Source organism: Orycteropus afer, unplaced genomic scaffold (assembly GCF_000298275.1).
Source record: "Orycteropus afer afer isolate SDZICR_OR568_19922 unplaced genomic scaffold, OryAfe1.0 scaffold00065, whole genome shotgun sequence".
Lineage (NCBI taxonomy): Eukaryota > Metazoa > Chordata > Mammalia > Tubulidentata > Orycteropodidae > Orycteropus > Orycteropus afer.
The window spans coordinates 726824-753380 of record NW_006921652.1 but is presented as its reverse complement, the minus strand read 5'-3'; the positions used below and the strand labels follow the sequence as shown (position 1 = coordinate 753380).

The following is a 26557-nucleotide window of genomic DNA, read 5'->3' as shown; positions in this document are numbered from 1 at the left end:
CAGGATTTGGCATCTGAAGTTCAGAGACAGTAGTAAGCCAGTTGCCCAAAGCTCATTGCTAAGGGTCTCCTATGTCCATTTCAGTGTGCCTGGGACAGTCTGGATTTACATCTGTTGTTCCATCATCATCAACAGCACGCTTTCACTCTCAGATTGTCCTGTTTTGAATGATAAATTACGCATTCACTCTACTGATGGCCCAAGTGTCAGAGTCCTGATTATCCTACCATCCAGGGTGTGTGTGTGTGTATGTGTGTGGTGGGAATACACAGGCAAGTCACTTAACTGTTAAATGAAGAGTTTCCAAAGACTATTTATAAGACTTCTTTGTGGTTTAATGCCTCTGTAATTCTAATCTGGTACAATACAAGAAAACTGAAGCTCTTTTCCTATAAAGCAAAGCTCACCTTCTGCTGATTCAAATTCAAGTGAAATGTACTCAAAATAAGTAAGACCAAATATGGTCAAAATAAATCATGGGGATGTTAGAGAAAATTAGCATAGTAACCAAAATTAAAAACAACAGGGAAAGTTTTGTACCACAGAGCTACCAAGTTAACAGCTTAAAATGAAGGATATCCACCAATCTATACGATCAAAGACCAGAAAAAGAAACCTCAAAATGACACAGCAGTTACAAATTACAAATTCCTCAAGACTCAGAATAGGTGTCACTCTAAACTGTTTCTTTATGTCACATGAACGTATTACAGGAATCTGGTAATATGTGACACGGAAAACATCTTTACTTAATTCTAAGGAGCTCTGATAGCATAGTGCCTAAGGCACTTGACTGCTAACCAGAAGGCTGGTGGTACAAGCTCACCAGCCACTCCTCAGAAGGTTGGGCAATCTACTTCTGTAGTGATATTGCCTCGGAAACCCAAGGAGGGGTCACTATGAGTCAAGTCTGACTCGAAGGCACATAACAACAACAAAGGCTAACCTATTGTAAATGTTCTAGTTACATCTTTGCTCTAAGGCAGGGGGTTAGCAAACTTTTTCTATAAAGACAGTAAATAGTTGAGGTTACAGTGGTCTCTCTGGCAACCCCCTAACTCCTCATAAAGCAGGAAGTCAGCCACACACAGTATGTAACAGTGTGTATACAAATGCGCCTTGGCTGTGTTCAGTAAAACCTCACTTGACTTGGCCTAATGGCAGTAGTGGCCCATCCTTGCTCTAAGGGAAACTTAGCTAGCCCCTGAGGACACTTCTTTCTCTGAAGCTTTCTCAAACTGGCTGCTCTTAGTTATCACTATGTTTCTACCCTTCAGAGATCTGGTAACAGTTCCTGCTTTTTATTGCTGCTTCTACCTCCTTCCTCCCTATACCTCCACAGCACCTGTGAAGTTCATTCCATCAGACTACTCCACCCACCATTCCTCTTTGCTACTGTCACCTATAGATTCCAAAGGTTATTTCTTCTTAATCTGCTCCGACCGCCCAAGAGTACATTCTCTCTCCACCATTTCCTGTCATTATCCTTAGTGACTTTATCCTTCTCTCCCTTTATCATACTTGGCAAAACACCAACATTCTGGTTTTCAACTCTACTTTGCGTCTGCCCTCCAGCAGCTGAACAAGACAGGAAAGCAACCCACTTTCTTGCTTGAAATGTATCACTAACTGCAACTGAACCCTGAGTGCTGCCTGGCAACCCTTCTATTTCTCTCTCCTCTCCAAGACAACCATTTCACACTGTCTCCTCTGTTTCAAACCTCTATTACGTCCTACCTCCTCTCAAGATGAAACCACAATGGCCATGAGTTGTTCTTTAAGCCCCCTCTACTTTTATATATGTTTCCATAATAAAAAGTTATATATACGTATGTACAGATTCCACAACTCCCCCAAGCAATACTTGCCATCTCCATCTTTTTTACCTGGAAATTATTACAAAAGCCTTTTAACTGGTCTTTCCACATCTATCTTTGTCCTCCTGCCCCACCTCAACAGTTTATTTAACACACTATAGCCTTAATGATACCTTAAAAAGCATAAGTCAAGTTCTTATCATTTCTCTGCTCAAAATCCTCCCAAGGTTTCCCACCTCATTAGAGTAAAAGCCAAACTCTTTACCATGTGTAAGATTCGCCTCCCTGCTACTTTTCTGACTTCATCTCCTGCCATCTCTTGCTCAGTCTTACCAACTGGGTGGGGATTTTGCACTTGCTATCCCCCTGCCTGGAGATTCTTTTCCCTAAGAAGGCACAAGGCTTACTCCCTTCCTCACTCCATTCAGGTTTCTAGTCAAAAGTCATCTCATCAGATTAACTACATGAGGAGACACACCACTTCCCCAATCACTACCATTTTCTAGTCCTTAATCTTACTTTAGGAGCTCCGGTAGCACAGTGTCTAAGGCACTTGACTGCTAACCAGAAGGCTGGTGGTTCAAACCCATCAGCCACTCCTCGGAAGGAAGATAGGGCAATCTACTTCCGTAGTGATACTGCCTCAGAAACCCAAGGAGGGGTCGCTGTGAGTCGGGTCCGACTTGATGGCACATAACAATAACAACCACCACCTTACTTTATTTTTCTTCATTGCACGTGTTGTATTTAGACTGAAAGCAGAGATTTTGTTTTTGTTCACCACTGTTTTGTTCATCCCCAGTGTTTGGTACTCAGGTGCTCAAGAAATATTGGCTAAATAAATGAACACCTGAGATTGGTTTTGAATTATATGTATAATTCAATAAAATAAGAAAAATGAGTGAAGTACTTATACAGCATGGCTCCTTTTCAGTCTTTTAATTGGTTAATGTATGTGAGTCCACACTCAATTCCAACAATTTGAGTCATAAATGAAAGATATATATTAGTGCCTCCAAAACACATAGTATTCTGTAATATGTGATCTCAAATCTCATTATTTCAAAGAGCTGATCAAAGTCAAGTGAGACAAAACACAGAGATTAACCCAGGATGAGATGATTCTAGGTTGAATGCACAGTACATAGTGTAGCTCACATAGTCCAGAGTTTGTTTAAAAAAAAATCAATGCCAAGGAACTATCAACTTATTACATACTAGTGAAGATATTCTTTCTACTTCTCAAATCAACAACTACCAATTAAAACATTTCAAGAGCTATGACAATCGTTGGGGATGCAACAGAACTGGCAACATGGATGTTTTACAATCTGGGGAAATAAAATGCAAAAACTAACCAAAAACCAAAACCAAAAACCTACAACGAGAAACAGAAGATTGTCCAAGAGTAGTACTAAAGGCTGAATACATACTCAAAAGTAAGTTTCAGGAAAAAATCCAAGTGGGGCATTTATTTTTCCACAATAGTCAGCTGTTCAAAGAAGCAGATGGGTATGTTCCCGTGTACTTGCAGGCATTTTGATTTCAGGCCAGTTACTACAGATGAGCCAGAACGCCTGGCCTTGAATTTAGTCACCTCGGACCAGGCAGTTTGACCATTCTGGGGCAGAGCTTACCTGGAACCATTTACTTCTTCCTATCTCTTCAAGGCTGTACTTGACTGTGTTAGGAATTCTTTTAGAAAGACTTCTTGCTCCCTCTAGTGGTTGTAAAGAATTACTTACAGAATTTTAAAAGTATGCTTGGATTACTGACTGATACTTACAGAAAGTTTTTCCACGTCTCCCTTTAAAACTCTTTCTAAGTAAAGCTGTTTAAGTTCACGTTCCAGCCGTGAAGGCAGCCCAGGGTACATAGTCGATCCTCCAGAAAGGACAATATGTTTATAGAATTCAGATCTAGAAAGACATAATAGGGCATTCATGTGGGGTTCCTCATAAACAAAACCGTTTCTTAGGGTTACTGTTATTTATGTCAGCCTTAGGGGTTTATTGTGAGAAATAAAATTCTGTATGTATAGTACAGGGTTTAGTGTTTCGCTATAACTGCTACTGATAACAAACTCTCTTTATATATAAAATCCTTATAACTTTGATGAAAATGCTTCAAAGCACATTATATACACTTTCTTGCAAATGTAACTGAGTCTTTCACTAATGCCAGGCTTTACATTATGTGTACTGTGTTACCACAGAGCTTCCCTAGAGTCACCAAGGCATGGTTAACTAGAATTAACCATATTCTGCTGTGATTTGAGTTCTTGTTTCCAATATTCCCATTTGTTTTTTGTAATTTTCCCTTCCCTTTGCCTTGAGGCTGTCAGTTATTTTTGGCTAAACTGATGTGCTTGCTGCTTATAGCAGTCCCTTCTTTCTTCCTTAAATATCAACTCTCAAACAACTGCTGCATATGTAGTAAAAGTAATATAACGAGTGAGGGTCCAAGGAACTCTTCCCATAGTAAAGCGCAGCAGCTGAGTCACATGCACTTTGGCCTCAAACTGACTTCCGGGCTTTTACCGCATTTTTTCATAAATAACGTACCACATGTATAATGTTCATAACATGCACACGAAGCTCACGTGCGAGGGCTTGTACAATTTGCGTGTGCACACACATACACACAAAAGTACAGCATGTACTTATTTGTATGAAAATACAGTACTTAATTCCAGATTCTCAGATGGGTTCTTTATGGGTAAGTCTACTATAATTCTAGCTTCTGGAAAAGCAGTGTTTTTTGCATTTAATTGAGGAATTAAGCACAAAATAATTATGCACCGTGAATGTAGCATAAGCCAAGCAGTTGAAGTATGGCTACATGTGATATGTACACATGTCAATTTACATGTACATTTTCAATATGTAGAACATACAGAACGTGTAATTTGAGTTCTGCCACTTTCCATTGTAAGCTCTGTAGAGAAGATACTGAACCTGCCTCTTATTCTTCAGGAATCCCAAAATTTTATCACCAAAAATAGGCATATACTTTTAAATACAATTTTGCTACCAATGATTATTAAATCAAGGGAAAAAAAAATCTCTACCTAATTCCTACTGTTGAGAATTTACTACAATTATTAGATTTTGATCATCTCCACTAGGCCTATAGCTTATATCAATCTCAAGCACTACTATTCTTATCAATTTCCATTATTATTCTGTTCCTCAGCCATTTCATCAAAATTAAGTAGGTGGTTATTTAAGATAAAAAAAGTAAAAAAATGAACACTTGCTTTACAAAATGCTTCCAGTTAACCTTTATAATCTGAGATAGGGGAGGGTTTTGTAATTGTGACTCAAATTCCAGACTTAATGAAAGATTTATAAATATGACTAAATAAGATAAGTGTTTCTGGATAACACCACAAGCAAAAGGCAAACAGCAAAAAGGAGAAAAACATTTGCAACATATATTACAGAGCTAGCATTAAAAGAACTTAAAAACTGAGAGAAAAAAAAGACCAAAAATTCTACAGAAGAGCAGGCAAAAGCCATGAACAGACAGTTCACCAAAATAAAAAAAGCCCTTAAGCATACAAAAATAGGTTCAACTTAATTCTTAATAAGAGAAATCAAAATTAAACTGCACTGAAGTATCATTTCTCACTCATCAGAGTGGCATAAAAGTGAAAAAGTTGACAAACTCTGTGAAGCTGTGGAGAAGCAGGTACCCTTATACCCTACTGGCAGGATTCCCCCCCACAGGGAAATGTGGCAGTCTCTAACAGAACTACATGCATTTTACCCACGGATCCAGCAAATTCTCTTCTGGAAAAGTCTCCAGAATATATATACATGCCCAACAACACAAAAATACATGCACATACCAAGGTTATTTAAACTACAGCATGACTCATTATTGTAAGTATTGTCATCTACCTAAATAAACAATCAAATGTGTTGAATAAACTATGATACATTTACACAATGGTGTTATTATCCAACTGGAAAAAAGAATAAAGAAAACTGCTATGAAATTGTATATGATAATTTATGACATTGTTAAGTAAAAAAAGTACAGAAGAATACTTATGTAAGAAAGGAGATGAAATAAGAACTAGAAAGGATAAACTAGAAGCTAATGAGATGATACTTACAAGAGGGAACAGGATTAGGGTAGAACGTCTTAATACCCATTTTTTGTACAGTTTTGACTTTTGAAATCATTTCAATGTTCTACATATTAAAAAAAAATAATTAAGGATGAGCCAGGAATATCCTTGTGCCACAAAACAGAACATGCTCAAAAAGGATGGGGCATGTCATAGTGTAGAGGAACCAGCTTGAAGGGGTTCTCATTGGTCACCTCAGGGACAAACTGACCATCAAAATACAGACAGTAATAAACTAAAACTCACTGAATTCACAAGTCCATACTGATTTTAGATTAATAAAGGAAAAATGCTTCATTATGGCAGAATATCAACTAAGAGATGTAGAAGGAATGGTGGAGTTAGATAAATCGCCATTTGCTAACCATCACAATAAAAATGAATATGAATTTGGCAAGAATCCTGAAGATGCTAAAAAGGGTGGGAGATGGCAGAGTTTGATAAAGAAAAGAATATTTAACATTCTCAAATTACTTCTCACAAATTACTTATTAATTATGAAAAGAAGGATAGTATACCTATACAATGGAGAAAATACATTTCAGTAAGAGCTCAACACTAACATCATCAGTAAGGGACGGGCACTGCATTCTCTGGATGTGATCTTCCAAGTATACATCCCGTGCGTAATACTGCAGCCCAAAATGCTCAACCTGAATCTAATCAAACTGGGGAAAAGTCTCCAAAATAACTAGCCCGTACTCTTCAAGGATGCCAATGTCATGAGAAACTGAGGAAATGAACCAGATAAACAGAGACTAAGAGAAATGAGGAGCCTTGGTGGCACAGTGGTTAAATGCTTGGCTGCTAACCTAAAAAGGTCAGTGATTTGAACCAACCAGGTGCTCCAGTGGTGAAAGATCTGGCAATCTGCTCCCTTAACGAATTCAGCAGTTCTACTCTGTAACACGGGGGTCACTCGATGTGAACACTGTCAGAATCAACTCAATGGCACATGACAAGAGACATGACAGCTAAATACAATGTATGGTCCTAGATTTGATCCTATAGTGTGTGTGTGTAAAACTGTATAAGGCTATTATAGGAACAGAGGATGCAAGTGAAACATAGATGATAAATAAAAGTATATCCGTAATAAAGTCCTGAACTCGATTAAGTACACTGTGATCATACAAGAGAATATCTCTGTTCTTAGGAAATACAAACTGAAAATAAGCAATGAAGGGGACTGAAGCATGCAATCTACTTCGCAAATGTTTCCAGAAAAAGAGAGAGAGAGAGTATGATAAAACAAGTATGAAGAATCTGTAAAATGGTGAAACTGGATAATAGTATACATAAATTTTACTATTCTTGCAACTTTTAAGTTTGAAATTATTTTAAAATAAAGTTTAAAGTGGTTTCTAAGAAACAATAAAAAGAGATCTGGTAGCACTATGCCTAAAGCATTTGACTGCTGATCAGAAGGTTGGTGATTCAAACCCACAACCGCTCTGTAGAAGGCAGATGGAGCAATCTATTTCCATACAGATTTACTGCCTTGGGAACCCAATGAGGGTCACTATGAGTCGGAATCAACTTGATGGCAGTGAGTTTGGTTTTTTTTGGTAAGACACAATGATATCATGTTGCCCAACATCCAATGTCAATATATATAAAAAAATTATTTTGCCTTATCTATTAAAAAACACTAACGAGGTAACAGACACCTTGGTTATTCTTACAATTTACATTTGATCTATTTCTAACAAACACCTTTGAAACCACTTCTAACTATCATTTGAAACCACCATTTCTAATGTACCTGGTATCAATGTCAGCTGCTTGAATTGTGTTAAAAAGCAATTCAGCAACACCCACTCCTTCTACATTGATCAAGTGAGGCTGAAATAAAGCTTCTGGTGCTTCAAATCTCTCTCCCCCAACTTTGATAATGCGGCCATCCGGGAGCTATAAACAGAAACCAAGAATTATTAGGTACTAGTCAGCAACAGATTTAAAAATTCTCCAGATTTCTGCAGAACATTGGTACTCTTAAACACATTTATTTTGTAGATAAAATCGATTTCAGCCAACATTTTTCCCTAAAAATTACTTTTTTTTTAAAAAAAAGGAAAAATAAAAATTAAGACATTCAGATATTCTTATTATCATGTTCTCTTCTACCTTTAAAAAGTGGTATGCCCCAAATATCAAGAAATACAAGGAAACTGTTTGAGACATCACTAATGCACAAATGCATGACGTTCCATGTTTGAGTGAAGCAAAACACTGACAGCCGCCACTGACCAATCAACTACTGCTCTGTCTGCTGCTGGTATGTGTGAATGCTGCTTGTTTTTTTAAAAAAACCCCAACACATTTGTGATTTTATAGATATTTTTACCATGCAGAATGTTGTTGTTATGTGCCATCAAGTCGGACCCGAGTCATAGCGACTTCTCCTTGGGTTTCTGAGGTAGTATCACTATGGAAGTAGATTGCCCCATCTTCCTTCTGAGGAGTGGCTGGTGGGTTTGAACCGCCAAGCCTTTTGGTTAGCAGGCAAATGCCTTAGGCACTATGCTACCAGAGCTCCTAGAAGAAAGGCTTCACTGACCAGGAATCGAACCCGGGCCACAGTGGTGAGAGCGTGAATCCTAACCACTAGACCACCAGGGAGCATCATGCAGAATAGGCACATGAAATAAAACATCTAAAATAATTTCTTTCACCAAATAATTACTCTATGAAATGTTACTATTTTGCCATCAAAACACTTTTTATAAGTTTCATGGCAAAACAGTGACTACTTCTGCCAAATCATTTACCTCACAGTGTTTTATGATCAAAAAAGTTTAAGGGACACTGATCCAGTATTACTTTCTATTATGTAATTCTGTTGTATCCTACTTACAAGGTTCTATTTAATTTTAAATAACAGATAAATTTTAATTGAAGCAAGTTAGATTTAGGTAACAGGTCAGATATTGCAACAAGAAGACTTTGTGCAGAAAGCTCTTATGTCATACTATGTTGTATTTCATTAAAAGAGAAATGTTAAGTGGAATCTCCCTCTCCTACACCACGACCACCTCACAACTCATTACATCAGCATAAGAAACAAGCACTGTCAATGTATGCTGGCAATTGACATACATTTATACATGAGGTATCAGAATTAGCTTTACATTAACATTCCTAAAAATATACTTATTTTTAATATGATTACATTATATTTAGATTCTAAAATTAACTTACCATGACAAAGTGTCACCAAAGCAAGTTCTCTTAAAATATTTGTTCCACATTTGTTGTAACTGTTTACGTGCAAACCAATCACATTTTTAAAAAGTTCAGAATTTAAGTAATTTTTTTAAAGGCCCAAGATACCTGGGAAAACTTCAGTGTAAGGCAGTTATTGGCAAAACTCTTTTTCTGATGCACTTCCAGCATCTCTGATATGTGTGGCTTCTCTGAATACTATGGCCACTGGCCAGCATGGGGTCCAATATCTCACCTACCTCCACAATTCAGAATTATTAAGGCCAACTGTATGGTTTCCCCTTTCTTTGTACCACATTTTATCCTGTCCTTTGTCTTTCCTTGTTTCTCATCAATTTACTGTTTCATATTTGTGCCATATATTTTTGTAAACCTACCTCAAATTCTTTTGAGAAAGGAAGGAAAAAATAAGTAACACATATCCTCATCCTCTGCCTTGTGTCACTTTCTTCCAAAACAAGTCAGACAGGTGACAAATTAGAAACTAGGGAAACTATCAACAAGACTTTCTTTTTCAGAAGAGAAGTTGGCTAACCTGAAGATTATGAAGTTGCCAAAAGGATTTTACTGTCTATATGGGTTGGTTATGTTTTCAAAATAAAACAATGTAATGTATAAATATTTACAATTATTTCTAAATTAATTTAAAAATGATTGCTTTGCAAATATCTGTGAATATTTATAGCTAACATAGATCAAACAGTTAAGAAAATTTGCTTTTATTGCCTCTTTATTTCATCTGAGTAATAATGTGATCAAGACTAGAGATACAGAAGTTAATAGGCTTAAGATGGCACTCATTAAAAATCCAGACAGGATCAACTCCCTTGGTGTTGTAAGCAATAACTAGTTCTAAGTCTCATTAGTTACAATGCCAAGTTAAATTTGCTTTGAACATCTCATTAAGAAAATATTATGTCAGGAAAAGACTTAATTTTGACAGCAGTACTCTAGGATGACCACTTCCCAAAGTATATTCATTTTACAGAACACTGTTGTTGTTGTTGTTGTTATGTGCCGTCGAGTCAGCCCTGACTCATAGCGACCCCTCCTTGGGTTTCCGAGGCAGTATCACTACGGAAGTAGGATTGCCCAACCTTCCTTCCGAGAAGTGGCTGGTGGGTTTGAACCGCCAGCCTTCTGGTTAGCAGTCAAGTGCCTTAGCCACTATGCTACCAGAGCTCCTACAGAACACTAGTCCTATGAAATGCCGAAGAGTTCTGGGGTCTAATAAATTTGAGAAACAGGCATACTACATAGTTTGGCAGTCATGCACATGTTAGCAAAGACTCTGTGAAGTCCTGTAGCAAAGCAAAGACTACTGTGTTCCAAAGTTATTTAACAATCTCTTATTTTTTTTAAACACTTATCAACATCTCAGGAAAATGTACTCTGTAAGACACATGTTTGGAAATGCTATTCTAGACAACAGAAATTCTCAAGACATCTCATATCTAATTATATCCTAGGGCAGAAAAGTATGTATTATACACCAAAAATACTTACTGTGTAAGATTCAACTAATACTGTGGTTTCTAAAGCCAGTTTCTGCTCCTGCTCAATATTATACCCCACATAACACAGTTTTTCTTTAATCATTCGGACAGTTTCAAAATCAGCAGAATGGTTGAAGGCATATCCTCGCAACAGAAGCAGCTGTTAATAAAAATAGCAAGTTCACAATTGATTTGAGTTCATCTCTGCAAAAGCTTTCGTTGCAAACTAAATATGCCACATACATACCAAATGCAACAGGCAGTCGATCCTCAGTTCTTACTAAATATTTCAGAAACAGGGATTTCACTTGCCATAAAAGAATTATTTCAGTTTCACAGAAAGTAACGCAATTAATAGTACGTGAATATTAAATAAAAACAGCTAGAAAAACAAGTTCATTTAAAAAAAGTCAAGAGTACTATATAAGTACTACGTTTAAATAGTTTTGATAAGCAATTAAGTCTATTAATGAACAGATACTATTTTAGTATCAAACTCCTATAATTGAAATCTGCTCAGTCAACGCTACATTCATTAACTAGAACTAGGTCTTATAAGTTTTATCCCTAGCTTCTAGCACGGTGCCCAACACATATTAGGAAGGCAATATTTGTTAAACTAATGAACGATAATTGATGGGATACTCAAGGGCATAATCTTTTAAGTGTTAGATTTCTTAGAAAATGCCAGAAATTATTACTATTTAAAAAGCAATCTGCTATAAAAAGGAACAATAAAAAAAGCAACCTATTGATAGGGGAAAACCAAAACAAAACCCCATCATAAACACAACTGGATTTTTCATATAAAGACTTTAAAAACCTAATCCTCCTATCTTTGCATTTACATAGAAAAGACTCTTCCAAACTCATTTAGTGGTTACACTTAGACAGAATTTTGGTCTAGTTAATTCTCATTAATTTAAACTCCCCAAGTGATAAGGATTACTCTCTAAAAGAGATTAAACGAACCCAATGTCAAGGTGAAGGTTTAATGCAACCCAATTCAATGCACAGACATTGGACTACAACAGGGTTTCTCAATAGTGGCACCATTGGCATTTTAATCCTAATTCTGTTGTGAAGGCTGTCCTGGGCATTGCAGGGTGTTTAGCAGCTCCCTAGTGTCTACTCACTAGATGCCAGTAGCACCCCTGTCCAGTTACAACAACCAAAAATGTTCTAGACATCACCTGGAGGACATTATCCTTGGTTGAAAATCACTGCCCTAGAGATATATACTGACTTTAGAATTCTGGAAAGATAATATTCTAAACTTTTAAAAATATTACAATATATATACTTTCCAAACAGAGGCCTTAGTTATCTAGTGCCACAAGTGAGTGGCTATAATGAACAGACTTTAGGTTGCCAGCTCCAGGGAAAGGCTTTTCTCTCTGTTGACTCTGTAGGAAGGTCCTTGTCTCTTTGAGCTGCTTCTGCTCCTGGGCAATCTTCATGTGGCTTGGCATGTGTCTTTCCCCATTTTTTCTTCTGCTGGCTTAGTTTATCCCTTTTATGTCTCAAGAGACTGACTCAGAATACATCCTACACCAATCCTGCTTAATTAACTTAACAAAGACAACCCATTCCCAAATTATACCCAAGGTATAAAAATTAGGACTTATAACACATATTTTTTGGGGACACAATTCAATCCCCATCAAGGCCTTATATATTTTGTCTAGCAATGTTTTAAAGAAAATTGTAACTAATTATATTCAGAAATAAACTTTAAAATACTAAATATTAAAAATTGGACATATTCCATGAGATCCACAAACACTAAAACTTAGGCACATCCTGGCCCTGTTTTTATTAAGTATCATTAATCTGCTATCTGTATTTTGGGGAAAGAACAAGAAAATAGAATTAAATCAAGGTTATGCCTTTAAAATACACCCGTTCAAAGACAGGTTTTAAGCCAGAAAAGGCGGCCTAAGTTGTCCAAGGAAGTTTTAATGTCTCTCTCATCACTGAAATGCCATCCCCTCTATCCGTTTTTCAGGAATAGCAAAAATAATTATGTAATGAAATAATGTATTCTCATTAGTGTACCAGAGATCATGTGTGTTAACTCGTATGTGGAAATTGGGTGATTTCTCTAGATGTCAATGATTTGTTAGCATCTTGAGATGATATACTCAATTTCATATTAAGTTGGTAAACACAAATTACAAAATTTGATTTTGATGATTTCCATGACGTTTTCCTTTCACTTACCTTGATGAGATATCTGGTAATATCCCTTCCAGCAATATCAAGTCTCCTGGTAAGGTGAGGGAGGGAAAAGCCTTCATACACTGGGCAAATGTGAGTTACACCATCTCCAGAGTCCACTACTACACCAGTTAGTAGACCTGTGTGAGAACCATGAGGGTTTAAACAAAAAGCCAAATCAGTAAATGAAAGCTAGCAAATTTAAAATATTAGTATAGATGTCAAACTAACAACTTAACCAACTGGAAAGGTCCAGAAATGGATAAGAGAGTGCCTTCTCCTATAGCTAGCACCCTGCATCTGGACTTACAGACTCCAAAACTGTGATGAAACATATTCCTGTTCATTAAAGCCACCTACTCTCTGTTACAGCAGCAATAGGTAACTAAGAAGCTGTTATCAGAGAGTAGGGTGTTCCTGCAACAAATACTTAAAATGTGGAAGTGGTTCTGGAATTGGGTAATAATAGGTACAGTCTGGAGGAATTCGGATATGCTGTACCGTAGGCCCTTGAAGTGACCACTGAGAGAATAATCATGGACATCACAGGAAATTCTGGTGAAAAAGTGAGGTGAGTTATAGAGAAAGTCTCTATCATCTTAGAGAATACATATGGTGTCATCAACAAAATGTTGTTAAATATTAGATGTTAAATATGCTTCTGTCGAAGCTTTAAAAAGAAAACGATGAACACGTGATTGCACAAAGGACAAAGGGTGATACAACTTGTAAGTGATGAACTTGGGTATTTAGCTGAGACAGCATGGTTTCTCCTTGTTGCTTATAGCAGAATGCAGGAGGAAAGAGGTGGACTTAAAACTGAACTGTGCAAAATGAAAGCAGATGGGAAGATTTGGAAAATTCTGTTGTATAAACTGTTGTTGGAAACGTGCCCTAAAGACTTGGAAACTCAGTCTTTTGTTAAAGAGATTAAGCCTGTGATCGATGGATCCATTCAACCACTGGAAAAAAAAAATGCCACCAGATTAGACTGAAAGGGAGAGGCAGTACAAAGTGAAAGAAAGCTGCCCGTACCCTGGAATTCTATAGGCAGGAAACAGGTCAATGGAATGACTTGACTTGAAACATCTCCAAGGAAAGAAAAAGACCATCCCTGGAGCAGTTAGGAGCTCAGCAGAACTGTTGGAAGGAGCATGGGAAGCAGGGCAGCTTTGGTTTCAAAGGGTGGAGGTCTCCTAGGTTTCAAAGTGTCAGACCTCCACCAATTAACTCAGTTCAGGAGTATGGCGCTGCCAACCAAATCTGAGAGGGCGGGGCTGCCAAGCCCAAGGGGCAGGAGAAAGGCATCTGTTAGTGCTAGGTGGGGGGTTGCCTGAGGTAAGACTAGAAGACTTGGGGAGTCCAAAGCTGAGGGAGCAGAGTTGCTGTTTCAGTGGTCCTCCTGGAAGGTAGGGCTAAAGCCCAGTGTCGAGGGACCTCTACTCAGAATCCAGAGAGTGGTGGCCAACACCTAGAGTCTGGAGGGTGATGCCAATGCAAAGACAGTATGGGAGAGCAGGAGATTATTTTCAAGCATTGAGAGCTAATATTGTAAGTTGTTCCTTTTTTTACTTGCTTGGTGCGCATTAGCCCTTCTTTCCCTCCAATTTCTCCCATTTATAATGGAAATGTCTACCTTGTGACTGTTGCACCATTGTACTTTGGAAGCAGATAATTTGTATTCTAGATTTCACAGGTTCACAGATGAAGAGGAATTTTGCCCTAGGACGTAGTATGCCTAAAGTCTCACCCATATGAATTAAATGATTCAGAAGATGAGATTTTGGATTCAGAGTTCATTAATACTTTTGGGATGATGTGATGTGGTGAATGTGTTTTGCATGTGGGAAGGACATGAATTTTCGCAGAATAAATGGTAGAATGTTATAGACTGAATTGTGTTCCTCCAGAATAAGTGTGTAAATCCTAACCCCTATACCTGTATGTTGGGAGCTTTGGTAGCATAGTGCCTAAGGCATTTATTTGACTGCTTACCAGAAGGCTGGTGGTTCAAACTCACCAGCCACTCTTCAGAAGAAAGGTGGGCAACCTACTTCTGTAGTGGTACCACCTCAGAAACCCAAGGAGGGGTTGCTATGAGTTGGATCTGACTCAAACTGCTTCAATAGAAAAAATTGTTTAAACCAGAATATGCATTCTTTTTAACTTGTTAAAGTATTATTTATTATTTTCCAATCTCCAAATAGTGTCTCTCTCTCTCTCTTCAGTAATGTAAACTTGGATGCACCCTAGTATCTAATGGTAATGATTTATCTTTGAATATACTTCACGAATGAATGAAATGAATACATTACATTTTCATTTAGTTACTCAGGACTCCTATCACTCCATATAAAGTTGAGGACTGGTAATACATTTACTGAAACCACCTTCTTTTGATTGATGCTGTTTGAATGCTGCATTCTTTTAAACAAGACTTGCACTACAAAAAGAGGACCCACAACATCACAATGCAAAAATAAAATACTTTCCTCAATGGAAAGTGGGGATTTGACTTAATTTCATTTCCTAAACAGCTCTACCCACCAAACCTTACCTTATTTTCAACCACCCCAACAGTTTACATACCAGCCTTTCCTTTATACATCTGACTCACTTCCAGTGCCACACCCTTGATTACTGGATTATCCCTGCTCACCACTCCAATTCCTGCCAATTCTTTAAGGCGCACTCTACTTCTTACCTTCACATTTATACTTGCCCTGAGAACACTAACCTCCAGCCCAGATTCTCTCATTTCAGTTATCTTCCCACCAGCTGGTCCATGGGAGAAAGATGAGGCGATCTGCTTCCTTAAAGATTTACAGCCTTGGAAACCCTGTGGGGTAAGTTCTACTCTGTCCCTCATGGCTGCTATGAGTCAGAACTGACTTGATGGCAGCTGGTTATTGAGAAATCAAATTTTTTTTGGACATAATATACAGTTAATAACTCTAACTTCATAGAATTGCTTTATCTATAAATTAAGCTTCACCTACCTTGAGCATACAAAGTCAAGACCGCCTGAATGGCTACATATACTCCAGAAAACTGGTACATTTCAAACATGACCTGAAAATGCAGAAAGAAAAAAAGATACATATTGGTATTTAGAAAGCTACTTAATACCTCTTTTAAATGTCTATAAAAAGAGTGACTATTTGTATGCTTTCTTCATGGTCACTGAGTGAATTAGTTACCCGAAATAGAATCAAAGGGACCTCAGAGTCTTCAATCCTCATGAGCTCCTCTTGCCTCTATTATAGTACTGCTGTCACAGCTCTAATTTTGAGGACAGATTTTCAGATACCTCCTGAGTCCCCCAGCATTTCCCAAGTGCTACAAAATAAAGCTATCTGAGTGTTTTAGTCAATGGCTAATGAAAGTGAAAGAAAGCTTTCTGCATTCGATTAAGCCTCTCTTAATTGATACCCCTTAAGGGAAATAGATTTTAATGCGAAGACAAACTACAGAAATCGCTTCACTGCTAGGCCTATTACCCTTCTCCCCTAACCTGGGCCAAGACATTGGCTCTACCCTTAGCAGATTTAAAAAAAAAAGAGGAGGAGGAGAAGTACGTAATAAAACGGGAAGGAAGCATGACAAAAATAAATGCAGTTAACTACTGATTTCTGGCATATATAGAAACTGCTTAGCTGCTGAGTACCCCCCCTCTCTACTTGAGTCAAGGCTGTGGCTCCACCCCCAGTGGCGGGAGGGGTTCCTTGACCCCCTTTGATCACACTCAAGTTCATTCTCTGCAGCTCAGGTCAGATGGGAGTATTCTGAATGACTTTTCTGTCATTTATAGTGAGCTCTCCTTGACCTGCATGGTTGACTACAGCTCTGAATATTTAAATATTTAAAAATGTTACAACTTTCCACAATGAAATATGTATAGAATTTAAATTTTATAACATGGCAAAATATGCAAATTTACTAAAGTACATCAATAAAACCACTAGGGATTCTGACTAGACTGCATTCTATCATCCTTTTTTCCTCCCTCCACAGGAATGAAAATGGAAAAATGATGGTATATTTGCACATATCAACCTGAAAGTTTGCTAGAAGTTTTTTGTATTTTTAAATAGACCATTAAAAAGTACCAAAAACCTTCTAGATGCGATTAAAGTAGGGTATTATATCAGTCATAGCCAAATTTGCACTCACAACAAGCAGTAAGAGTATTAAAGTATCAACCATAGGGAGTAACATGGATTGTGTAACTAAAAATGTGAACTCAAATTTTTAAAACACTTAATTCAAAATTTGAATTTTAATTCAGACTTACAATATTATCTATCAAAAATCTCTTTTAAACTCCTTCCAAAATTTTCATCAACATATAAACATGTTCGTAAGAGTAAAACAAAGAATTTATATTTAGTAACTTAACCAGGAAACTATTAAAAATGTCTCTGTAAGTTTCTATTTCATATCTAACAAAATGAAAAACCCACCACTGTCTACTTCTTTGATGAACCATATACTCCACATGCTGATGACTCTCAGTTTTTATCTCCAGTCCTAGAACTCTGGGTGTTTCTCCCAAACTTGGGTCTTACATATTCAACTCTATCTACTTCACTTTTCTACTTGGGTGTTTAAATGGGGACTTTAATCTTAACATTCAAAACTGAATTCCCAATCATTCTTCCAAAATCCTGTTCTATCTATCTTACTCTTTCCCTACTTCATAGTGGTAACTTCATCTCTCCAGTTACTCTGGTCAAAAACTTTGGAGTCATCTCTGACATCCCTTCCCCCAAACGCCCTGCCCACATACACCCTCTACTAACTCCTTGGGTTTCCGAGGTGATATCACTACAGAAGTAGATTGCCCAACCTTCCTTCCCGAGAAGTGGCTGGTGGGTTTGAGCAACTAGCCTGGTTAGCAGTCAAATGCGTCAGGCCCTACGCCACCAGAGCTCCCACACCCTCTATTAGCCATATCTACTCCATCAGAAAATTTTCTGGCCCTACCTTCAAAATATATCCACAGTTTGGCCACTTCCAATTACTTCCCTGGTCCTAATCATCATTTGCCTAGATAACTGAAAGTCTCCAGATTGGTCTCTCTTCTTCCATCCTTGTTTCCCCATGGTTAATTCTCCACACAGCAGCTAAGAAAACCCAAATCTGAGCAGGTCCCCTTCCTGTAACCCCTCCCCATTTAACTCAGAATGAAAGCCTAATTCCCTTCAAGTACCTACAAAGCCCAAATGATCTGACCCCCAATTACTTGTCAGACCTCATCATCTCCTGTTGCTTCCCCCTCACTTTCAACCACCTCTGTCCAAACACACTGACTACTTCCTTTTTCTGGAATGCTCTTCCCTCACACATCCTAGCCAGGGCTCTGAAGCAAGTCTTCCCAATTCAGTCACGGCCAACACAGTGAAATCAGAACAGACCTTAATTTTTAAAATTTGAATGAAGTGCAATGCTAATTGGAAAGGGAAATATTACAGGTTGAAGCCCTGTAATGGGAGACTTAGAAGAGGTATAATGAACCCTTTCAGGAACCTGATGTGGGAGATTAGATTACTGCCACGACTGTGAAGTATTCAAAAGCCTGTGCAACATTCAAAGCCCTGCAGTCAGCTGCCATCTTTGAGCAAGGCTCCACTGTTTCATACTCTGTGGGATAAGAGATATCATTGCTATGTGATGCTCACACTGCCCTTGTTTTCTAAGAAGGAGATTAAGTTTCTAGTAGGGCATCAACTTGTAATTTTTCCTGTTCCAGTTATCATTCTGGTACATCCACATTTTACAAATTTGGGTCCATTCTAGTTTTGCTTTATCAGCCATGACTAAACTGGGAAGAAACAGTTTGAAGCCCCATCCTGGCTAACTCCCTAACCTCATCTTTATTTAAGCATTACCTTCTCATGGAGGTCTACTACCACACACATATTTTGTACTACTGCAACCCCTCCATCCTAATCCCCTTTAACCTTACATCTATGTCCTTTAGCGTCTATCACCTTTTAACAAACCATTTAATTAACTCACATATTAATTTTTTTTTCCCCTCATTTGTTTTCCCTTGCTAGAATGTGAGCTCCTGGGCAGCAAAATTTTGTTTTGTTTACTGGTATATCCTACTTAGAATAATAACTATCATCCAAGTTGGTACTCAATACATAGGATCTGGGGATAACAAGTTATTTTTATTCCCTTTATCAATAGCAACAATAAGTGAGAGAAAAGGAGTAATTTTTGCTTTAACATTACATCACAGAAATACACCTATGAATATGCCACCTAAAAACTTACCTCTACAATCTTTTCTCTGTTTTTAGTTGGGTTCATAGGAGGTTCTGTGAGTAAGATTTTACAATTTCTGGTATCTATGTTAAGTTTCTCTGGTCCAAATGTATAATCCCACAGGTGTTTCATGTCATCCCAATTTCGGACTATGCCATTTTCCATGGGATAGTTTACTTCCAACATTGAGCGTAACTCACTAGCCTCATCGCCAACCATAAGATCCTAGAAAATTAGAATAGTAAAGCTTTAGACCAAATTTTTGCATAATACATCTTCAAAAAATCATATTCCCATGGTATTTCAGAAAATTTGGGATTAACTAATTTTAATATTTATAGCATAAGTTTTTCACTCCACAAGTTAAAACTCTTCTTTCAAGAAAAATGCTTGTGAAGTTTAATTATAGATAATAAAATTTTATTTACAATGTGGTTTAAATCAATAAATTGACCTTACCTTTAAGATATATGTTTCCAAAAGATGAGCATTAGCACAAATAAACCCCACATTTTCATATTTTGGAAAGTTTTGAATGAGGTTTCATCTGTTTCTTTTGCTCAAATGTTCAAAAAATAAGGCCTGTGATATGTGAAATAGCACATCAGGGGAAAACAAAAAAACTTGTAGAAAAATGCTCAACGCATGCAGCACATTTCTTTGCACTAGATATAAAAATGATAAAAGTACTATAAAGCATAATGAAAGAAGCAAAAAAAAATAACTAAAATGATTCTTTATTATACTATAATAATGCATATATACACCAATAACTTGTAAATTTCACAAATTTTTTATCTATATATGCCTGCATTAGAATTTATATTAAGTTTCTATACATGTTTCACCAAGATGAATGAGAATCTCTACAGATACAAAAAAAAGTAAGGAGTAAGGCACAAGGAAACAACCTTTCATTAAAATAATCTCACATGAGAAATATTTTCAATCTTAAAGCGTAATACTGGAAAACTGTGCTATCACTGCTGAAGCAGAATACTCACAAATCTTGTCTCCAATGAAAGCATACTTAAGATGACCCACATTTGAAAAGTCAAATTCTGTATGTATAATAAGGATAATGATGTCCTAGAATTTAAACTTATTTTAGATATCCTCTAGTCAAGATGTTAAATAATATTAATTCCTACATGTACTAATGAATTCAATTAAAAATAAAAACATAGTTATCAGAAATAGCTATTTGCCAAAAATACTTCAAGTTTAAAATATGAGGACATGAAGAAAAGCAGCAGCAGCAAAATTAACATGAGATGTTTTAAGATGAAGGCTTGAAAAATGAGATAAAAACTGAATAAATAAATAAATAGATCAAAGGTCAAACCAAGGTGAGAACCCTATTACAAAAGAACTAGATCTCTGGAAAATCCACTGAAAGCAGTAACAAAAAGGGAAAACAAAGTTAAAATAAGTGCTAGAAGTGTTCATTAAAACTTCCCTGCTGCAATTTCTTACACAGTTAATTTACCATGATTTATTACTTAAATTTCTTCCACATCAACTATTTAGAATCATCTATATGGAAATACAAAACTAAAAATCTGTATTTGTGGACTTCAGTCCACAATGTGTATGTTGAAATATCTAGGAGCCCTGGTGGCTTGGAGGTAAAACACTCAGCTGCTAATTGAAAAGTTGTCAGTCTGAACCCACCTGATGTTCTGCGGGGACAAAGTTGTAGCAGTCTGCTTCCATAAAGATTTACAGCTTTGGAGATGCTATGGGACAATTCTACTCTGTCCTATAGGGTCTCCATGGGTCAGAATTGACTCCATGGCAATGGGTTTGGTTTTTATTAATATCTGCAATTTATTTTGAAGTAACACAAAAACCAAGATGGGTTGACAGGTAGTTAAGTGATGGGTATATGGTTTTCACTATAAAATTCTTTCAACTTTGTTACATATTTGAAACATTTCTTAATAAAATGTTGGGGGAAAACTCTATACCTGTAAGTGTTGTTCATTAGCAAATCTAACTCAATAAACAATTTTGTTACTTACTTTCCCCTACAACATACCAGAATTTAAAATTTTCTTTGTGCTGTACAAGGTGATAGATTAGATTCATAGAACCAACACATATTCACAACTATTCTTCAACCAATTTGCAGTAAGTCTGATTTGATAGCATCAGAATACTTACTTTTTATTCCATGTAATAAGAGAGGCCTATATATGCCTGATGTCAATACCAACTCAAAATAAAAGCCTCATTTATCTACTTCTAGGACCATATATACTATAAAAGATGAGCTGAAAGAAATGTCTGGCATTGAGCATCCTTACCACCCCTCTGAACAAAGAGGAAATTTGAAATGGAAGGAAAAAAAGTATTAATTTACTTGAGAAAGGCAAAATTTCTTGAGTAGCTCATACTACCCTGTTCAAAAATTTATCTCTATTTAAATTTTAATTAAAAATCCTAGAACATACGATTTTCCCTGGAAAACTTAAACTTCCCAAAACCAAACACTGCCCTCACATCTCAGAAACAAGTTATAGGTAACCAGGTCAAGCCTTAGGCTTTTATAGGTATTTCACCATTGGAGGCTCAAGCCTAAACCATCTCCTATTACTTGAGAGAATGAAAAATCAAAGTAATTATATGAGATGCCATTTCAAAGGCATTTATATTTGACAAAAAGTGGGCAGTGGAGATTTTATTTGCCAAGAATTATTTTGAATAATGTCACCTCAATATTAGAAAATAGAGCAAATGCAACTTTAAAACTATCATTTAAATCCCTGGAAGGAAATTCTATGAAGAACATTAGGGCCACACTGTTCTCTATACTCTTTCTCAATCTCTATAATTTACATCAAATGTCTGCTCTTTCATATAGGATAAATATAGGAATTTCTACTTTTAAATGGTTTTGTTTATCTAAAAGAAAGCTTCACAAGTTACTGTCATTAATTAAAATAAAGCACTAGAAATGCCTGATATTTGTCTTTGTTAAAGATGCTTCCAAAGGATAATAAATAAACAAAATTTGAAAATACCTACTACAGAAGCACTATCACAGAAAAAAGTCACTTGGAAAGAGCTCAGTAAGTCAGAAAGTTTCTAGTTCAAAAGAAAGAGGCACGACATAATGGTATTTATTTTAGGGAAAAAAATCTGTTGTTTGTGGAAGTCTTACAAATGTTTCACTTTTTTTTTTTTTTTGAGGGGGGTCAAATGCTTCACTTTTTTATTTATCCTCAGTAAATTTTGTCAAATCTGTTTATCAACAAGGATGGTTTAGGAAAACAAGTCAGTTTCTTTGCCTCTTCTAGTTCATCTGATATAAAAATTTATTAAATCCACATAACTGGATGCAAACATATATACAGGCTATGAAAGGAAATGTTCAATTTAACACTGGTCAATAAAGCAAATTTATCCAAATGTAACAACTTCACCCCAATTTTCTGGATCACACATATCCTATATAAAGCCACTTGGTTTCTAGTATTATGCACACCACATTCCATTTTAATTATAGCATTCATCTATAAGAAACAAAGGGAAAACAATTCAAAACTATGTTAGTAATTAGTTCTTGTTTGGTCTATTGTATGAAATCAAAAAGTAAAGGACTTAATTAGTTGCTACCAAACAGAAGCAATGAAAAAGGTTAAAAAAATCAAAGTATTTAAAATAAAAATATGGAATTAACCCCCCTCCCCAATACTAAAGGGACACAAAACATCAACTACTGTCCCACCAAGCAAAAGTGGAAAACAAACAGAGAGCATGTGTGTAACCTCACTTACCATCTTTTTGTTATTCTACTTCAACAGGTCAAGAAAGGTGAAGAAAGAGAAGGTAGAAGTAAGAGTCAGAAAAGGCCTAAATAAAATCCTCACTGAAATTTTTAAACATACAAGCAATAGAGACAAATTAGGTAGAGGTCAGATGCAGTACTGTTATTATTTTATGGAGTTAATAATTAGGGCCAAATTAACAAGGACAGTTATTACTCCTAAATGATAATTAACTCATTAAATAATTTAAAATTCCACCTTTTTTGGTCTACCACCACATTTTAGCCAACAAGATACAAAAAGTATAAGTCAATCCACTAAGCACAGGAATTCAAAAAAATCAAGTTTCTTGAATTTGTTGAAGTTAAGAATTTTAATTAAGGAAAATAAATGATAATAGAAAAGGTCTAGCTGGGTAGGCTGAGAGATAGTTCAGGGTTGTTTTTTTTTCCCCCCAAATTCTAATAATCTAGTTAAATTTGACACAGACCCCTTTTACTGTTTTCTACTGGAAGAACAGTATAATTTGAAAGGCTTAAAGATTGAGCAGACTGAACAGAACTGAGCAACAGAACACAGAATGACAAACCATATAAGCAAATGTTATTGGGGAATTAACTGGCAAAAATGTCTTATTAGGCAAGTTTGATTTCTGTCACTTGGCCTTAAAAAGCAAGAAAGTGAGAGTGAAGAGATGTGTAATTATTTGTGCCTATGTTGGAGAATAATAATGGCTATACATGATGCATCTTACAACATCAAACATTTTACTGTCCATAAAGTATATAAAAAAGCAATTCTTCTTTAGTTTATCTTTACCCCTATCATTAGCTAAATTTTAAGTCAAAGTACATTTGAGATTGAATTTAACCCGAATGAAAGGAGTTCACAAAAGGAGAATAAGGAATAAGAAGAAAAGGAATAAGGAATAAATTTCTTAACAGAAAATCCACCTACTGCTGTCGAGTCGATTTGACTCATAGTGACCCCTATTGGGTTTCTGAGGCAGTAAATTTTTACAAAAGTAGGTTGCCCAGTCTTTCTTCCGTGGAGCAGCTGGTGGGTTTGAACCACCAACCTTCCAGTTAGCAGTCAGACGTCTTAGGCACCATGCTACCAAAGCTCCATCCTAATAGAAAAGACCTTAAAAGATAAAATAAAACTTCATATTATGCACCCCAATTGATTTTTTGGTAACATAATAAAATATGAAAAAGAGGCCAAAATAATTCACTACTTTAAGTCTTCAAAAAATTAACAAAGAAAACTAAATTTCAGTTTGTATTTTTACTCACATTGTAATTCAATTCCATATTCTCAACAGCAGAGAGCTACCAAGTAGCAAATCCCTACTATCTATTACCACTTTTCTAGATAACACAAACAAATGTCCCAAAGAGGTACACCCTAACTCACATTTCAAATGACTCATAATCTAACAGCTCATGGAAATCTTGCCAAAGACTGCCCTGATAGGATCAACAATGCTAGCTTGTTCACAAATAATTCACTGAAAGAACCTGTAAATTCTACTACTACATTCTGTATAACCTGATCCATAAGCCATCTGAAGAATTTAAGTCAACTGGCCCTTTCTTTTTTTAGTTTCTTCTAAAGCAGTGTAACTCTCACTTGATATCTGATCCCTTTAATGTAGGAGAAAAATCTATCATCCTTACTGATGTTAGGTACAATGAGGTGTCAGTGCAATTTTCCCTCCTGGGTCCTCACGGTAAGATAAATTGTATAAACTCAAATAAAGACTTGCATGGCTTCCTCCTGAACACTATGGAAATCATATACATATACATATATACATATAAGTAACGGGATCGGGCCATGAAAACATGGAAAGAAAATGTCTAAAGTCTCAAAGAGACACTAACATAAAATAGCAGATACATGGAACTGGAAGACATAAAAATACCAGGCTGACTTTAAAAAAAAAAAAAAAAAATTATACTAAGTAATAGGGCTTTTAGTCAGTATTTTTATTTACTTTAGTTCTTGTACCTTTGTTCAAGTGTTGATATAAATGGAAAATGAGACATTCTGCCCTCCCCTCATGCTTTTCATGGATATTTTAAAGCTATTTAATTTAAAGAACACCTCACAGGTTTAATCCTCATTTATTAATAAAAAAAATATTACCTTGATTTCAATGTTTCCCACTTTGGTTGTTGATCTGATAATAGGTCTTCCAACCAAAGCTGGGAAGATGTGTTCTGGAAAGTTAGAGCCTGCATATCCACACTTTACAAACTGGAAAGAAACAATAAAAGTGGATTAATGTCAAAGTATTTACTAACTTGCATATCTGTTTAAAAACAGTACCTGAAAAACACCACTTTGCATTTATACAGTATTTTACATTTTCAGTGCTTTCAAATTACCTAATGTAGCCTCTATCACATCATCTCCTTTCATTCTTTTTTAGTATTGACCACTCACAGAGTTTTTGTTTATTTACTGATTAACTGTTGACTTACTGTCTGAGACCGCCTGTAGAGGGGAAAGCCTGACAAGAGCAAGGAGCTAAGCTGAGCAGTTCATACTGGAGTATGATGCCTAGAAGAGGCCCTGGCACAGAGTGGTTAGTCAAAAAATCTGGGGAGTGGACAAACTCATTCAACAAATACTAAGTATTTTTTAAAAAAGAAATGTTAGCTGTTGCGGTGCAGTAAATTATATAGTGTGGCTTTTCTAGCAGTTTAAGTCTTTGTAAATTCTGTGGTGGAATTTGCCCTGAGCAACTGAGTAGCTCCTGACTGTTAAAGTTATCCACCTGGGGTATTTCTGTTGGGAGCAGCACAAAGTAATTTTCTGAGAAGTTCGTGCTCTCTCACTGTATAGAACTCTGATGTCGGGATTGGTTAGTCTGGCCACTCTGCTGGACTCAAAAAGAGCCCTCCTAGAGGCAGAAGAAATCTCTCACTGCTGCCTGGGAGTCAGTGGGCTGAGAGACTGAGCGTGTTCCTGAATTGTGGCCTGTTGCTTCCTTAATAAACCCCATAATCTGTGAGTTCTGTGTAGTCACAAACCCAGCAGAGAGGTGATGGGTACAACAGTTGGTGAAAGGGCTGGAGGGAGGCAGCATGTCTGGCTTCGCAGGAATAGGCCTTGGGCTACGATGGTGATTGTGTCTTCCTCTTGTGGGGTTAGAGGAGGTCAGAAGATGTGGCCTCCCTGCCCCTTTGGCACTGATGAGCCCAGGACAAAAGATTCAATTCTAAAGCAGGCTTGTATTAATCTTAGGCAATTCATGTAACTAACCTCATTTTCTAAGACGGGAAAAGCAAATGGCTCTCAGAGCAGCATCACATAAGTATAAACATTATTAGGTATACATAGAGTATTTGATTATTTACATTTTACTTAAATATTTAGATTAATACCAGTAATACAATTTCACATTCAAATAGCGTACATCTCCAATAAAGGCACCTCATAGACTCCAATAATACATTTTATGCATGAGAAACTGGTATAGAAGTTTTAATGACTGCTACAGTAAAACTGTTGTTGTTATTTGCCATAGAGTCGGCCCCGACTCCTAGCGACCCCTCCTTGGGTTTCCGAGGCAGTTATCACTACGGAAGTAGGATTGCCCAA

At 36.6% G+C, this 26557-nt stretch overlaps 1 protein-coding gene across 1 annotated transcript in view; it reads right to left on the bottom strand.

Annotated features, from left to right (window-relative positions):
* Positions 1-26557, bottom strand: part of ACTR2 (actin related protein 2) — a 33443-nt gene that overhangs the window by 296 nt on the left and 6590 nt on the right. The window contains exons 2-9 of the mRNA XM_007940065.1: positions 25097-25207; positions 22955-22969; positions 19182-19397; positions 15896-15968; positions 12900-13036; positions 10687-10836; positions 7721-7866; positions 3604-3736 (exon numbers count right to left, since the gene is read on the bottom strand). Coding sequence (XP_007938256.1) covers positions 3604-3736; positions 7721-7866; positions 10687-10836; positions 12900-13036; positions 15896-15968; positions 19182-19397; positions 22955-22969; positions 25097-25207 — 981 coding nt within the window. The remainder of the gene's footprint in view (positions 1-3603; positions 3737-7720; positions 7867-10686; positions 10837-12899; positions 13037-15895; positions 15969-19181; positions 19398-22954; positions 22970-25096; positions 25208-26557) is intronic.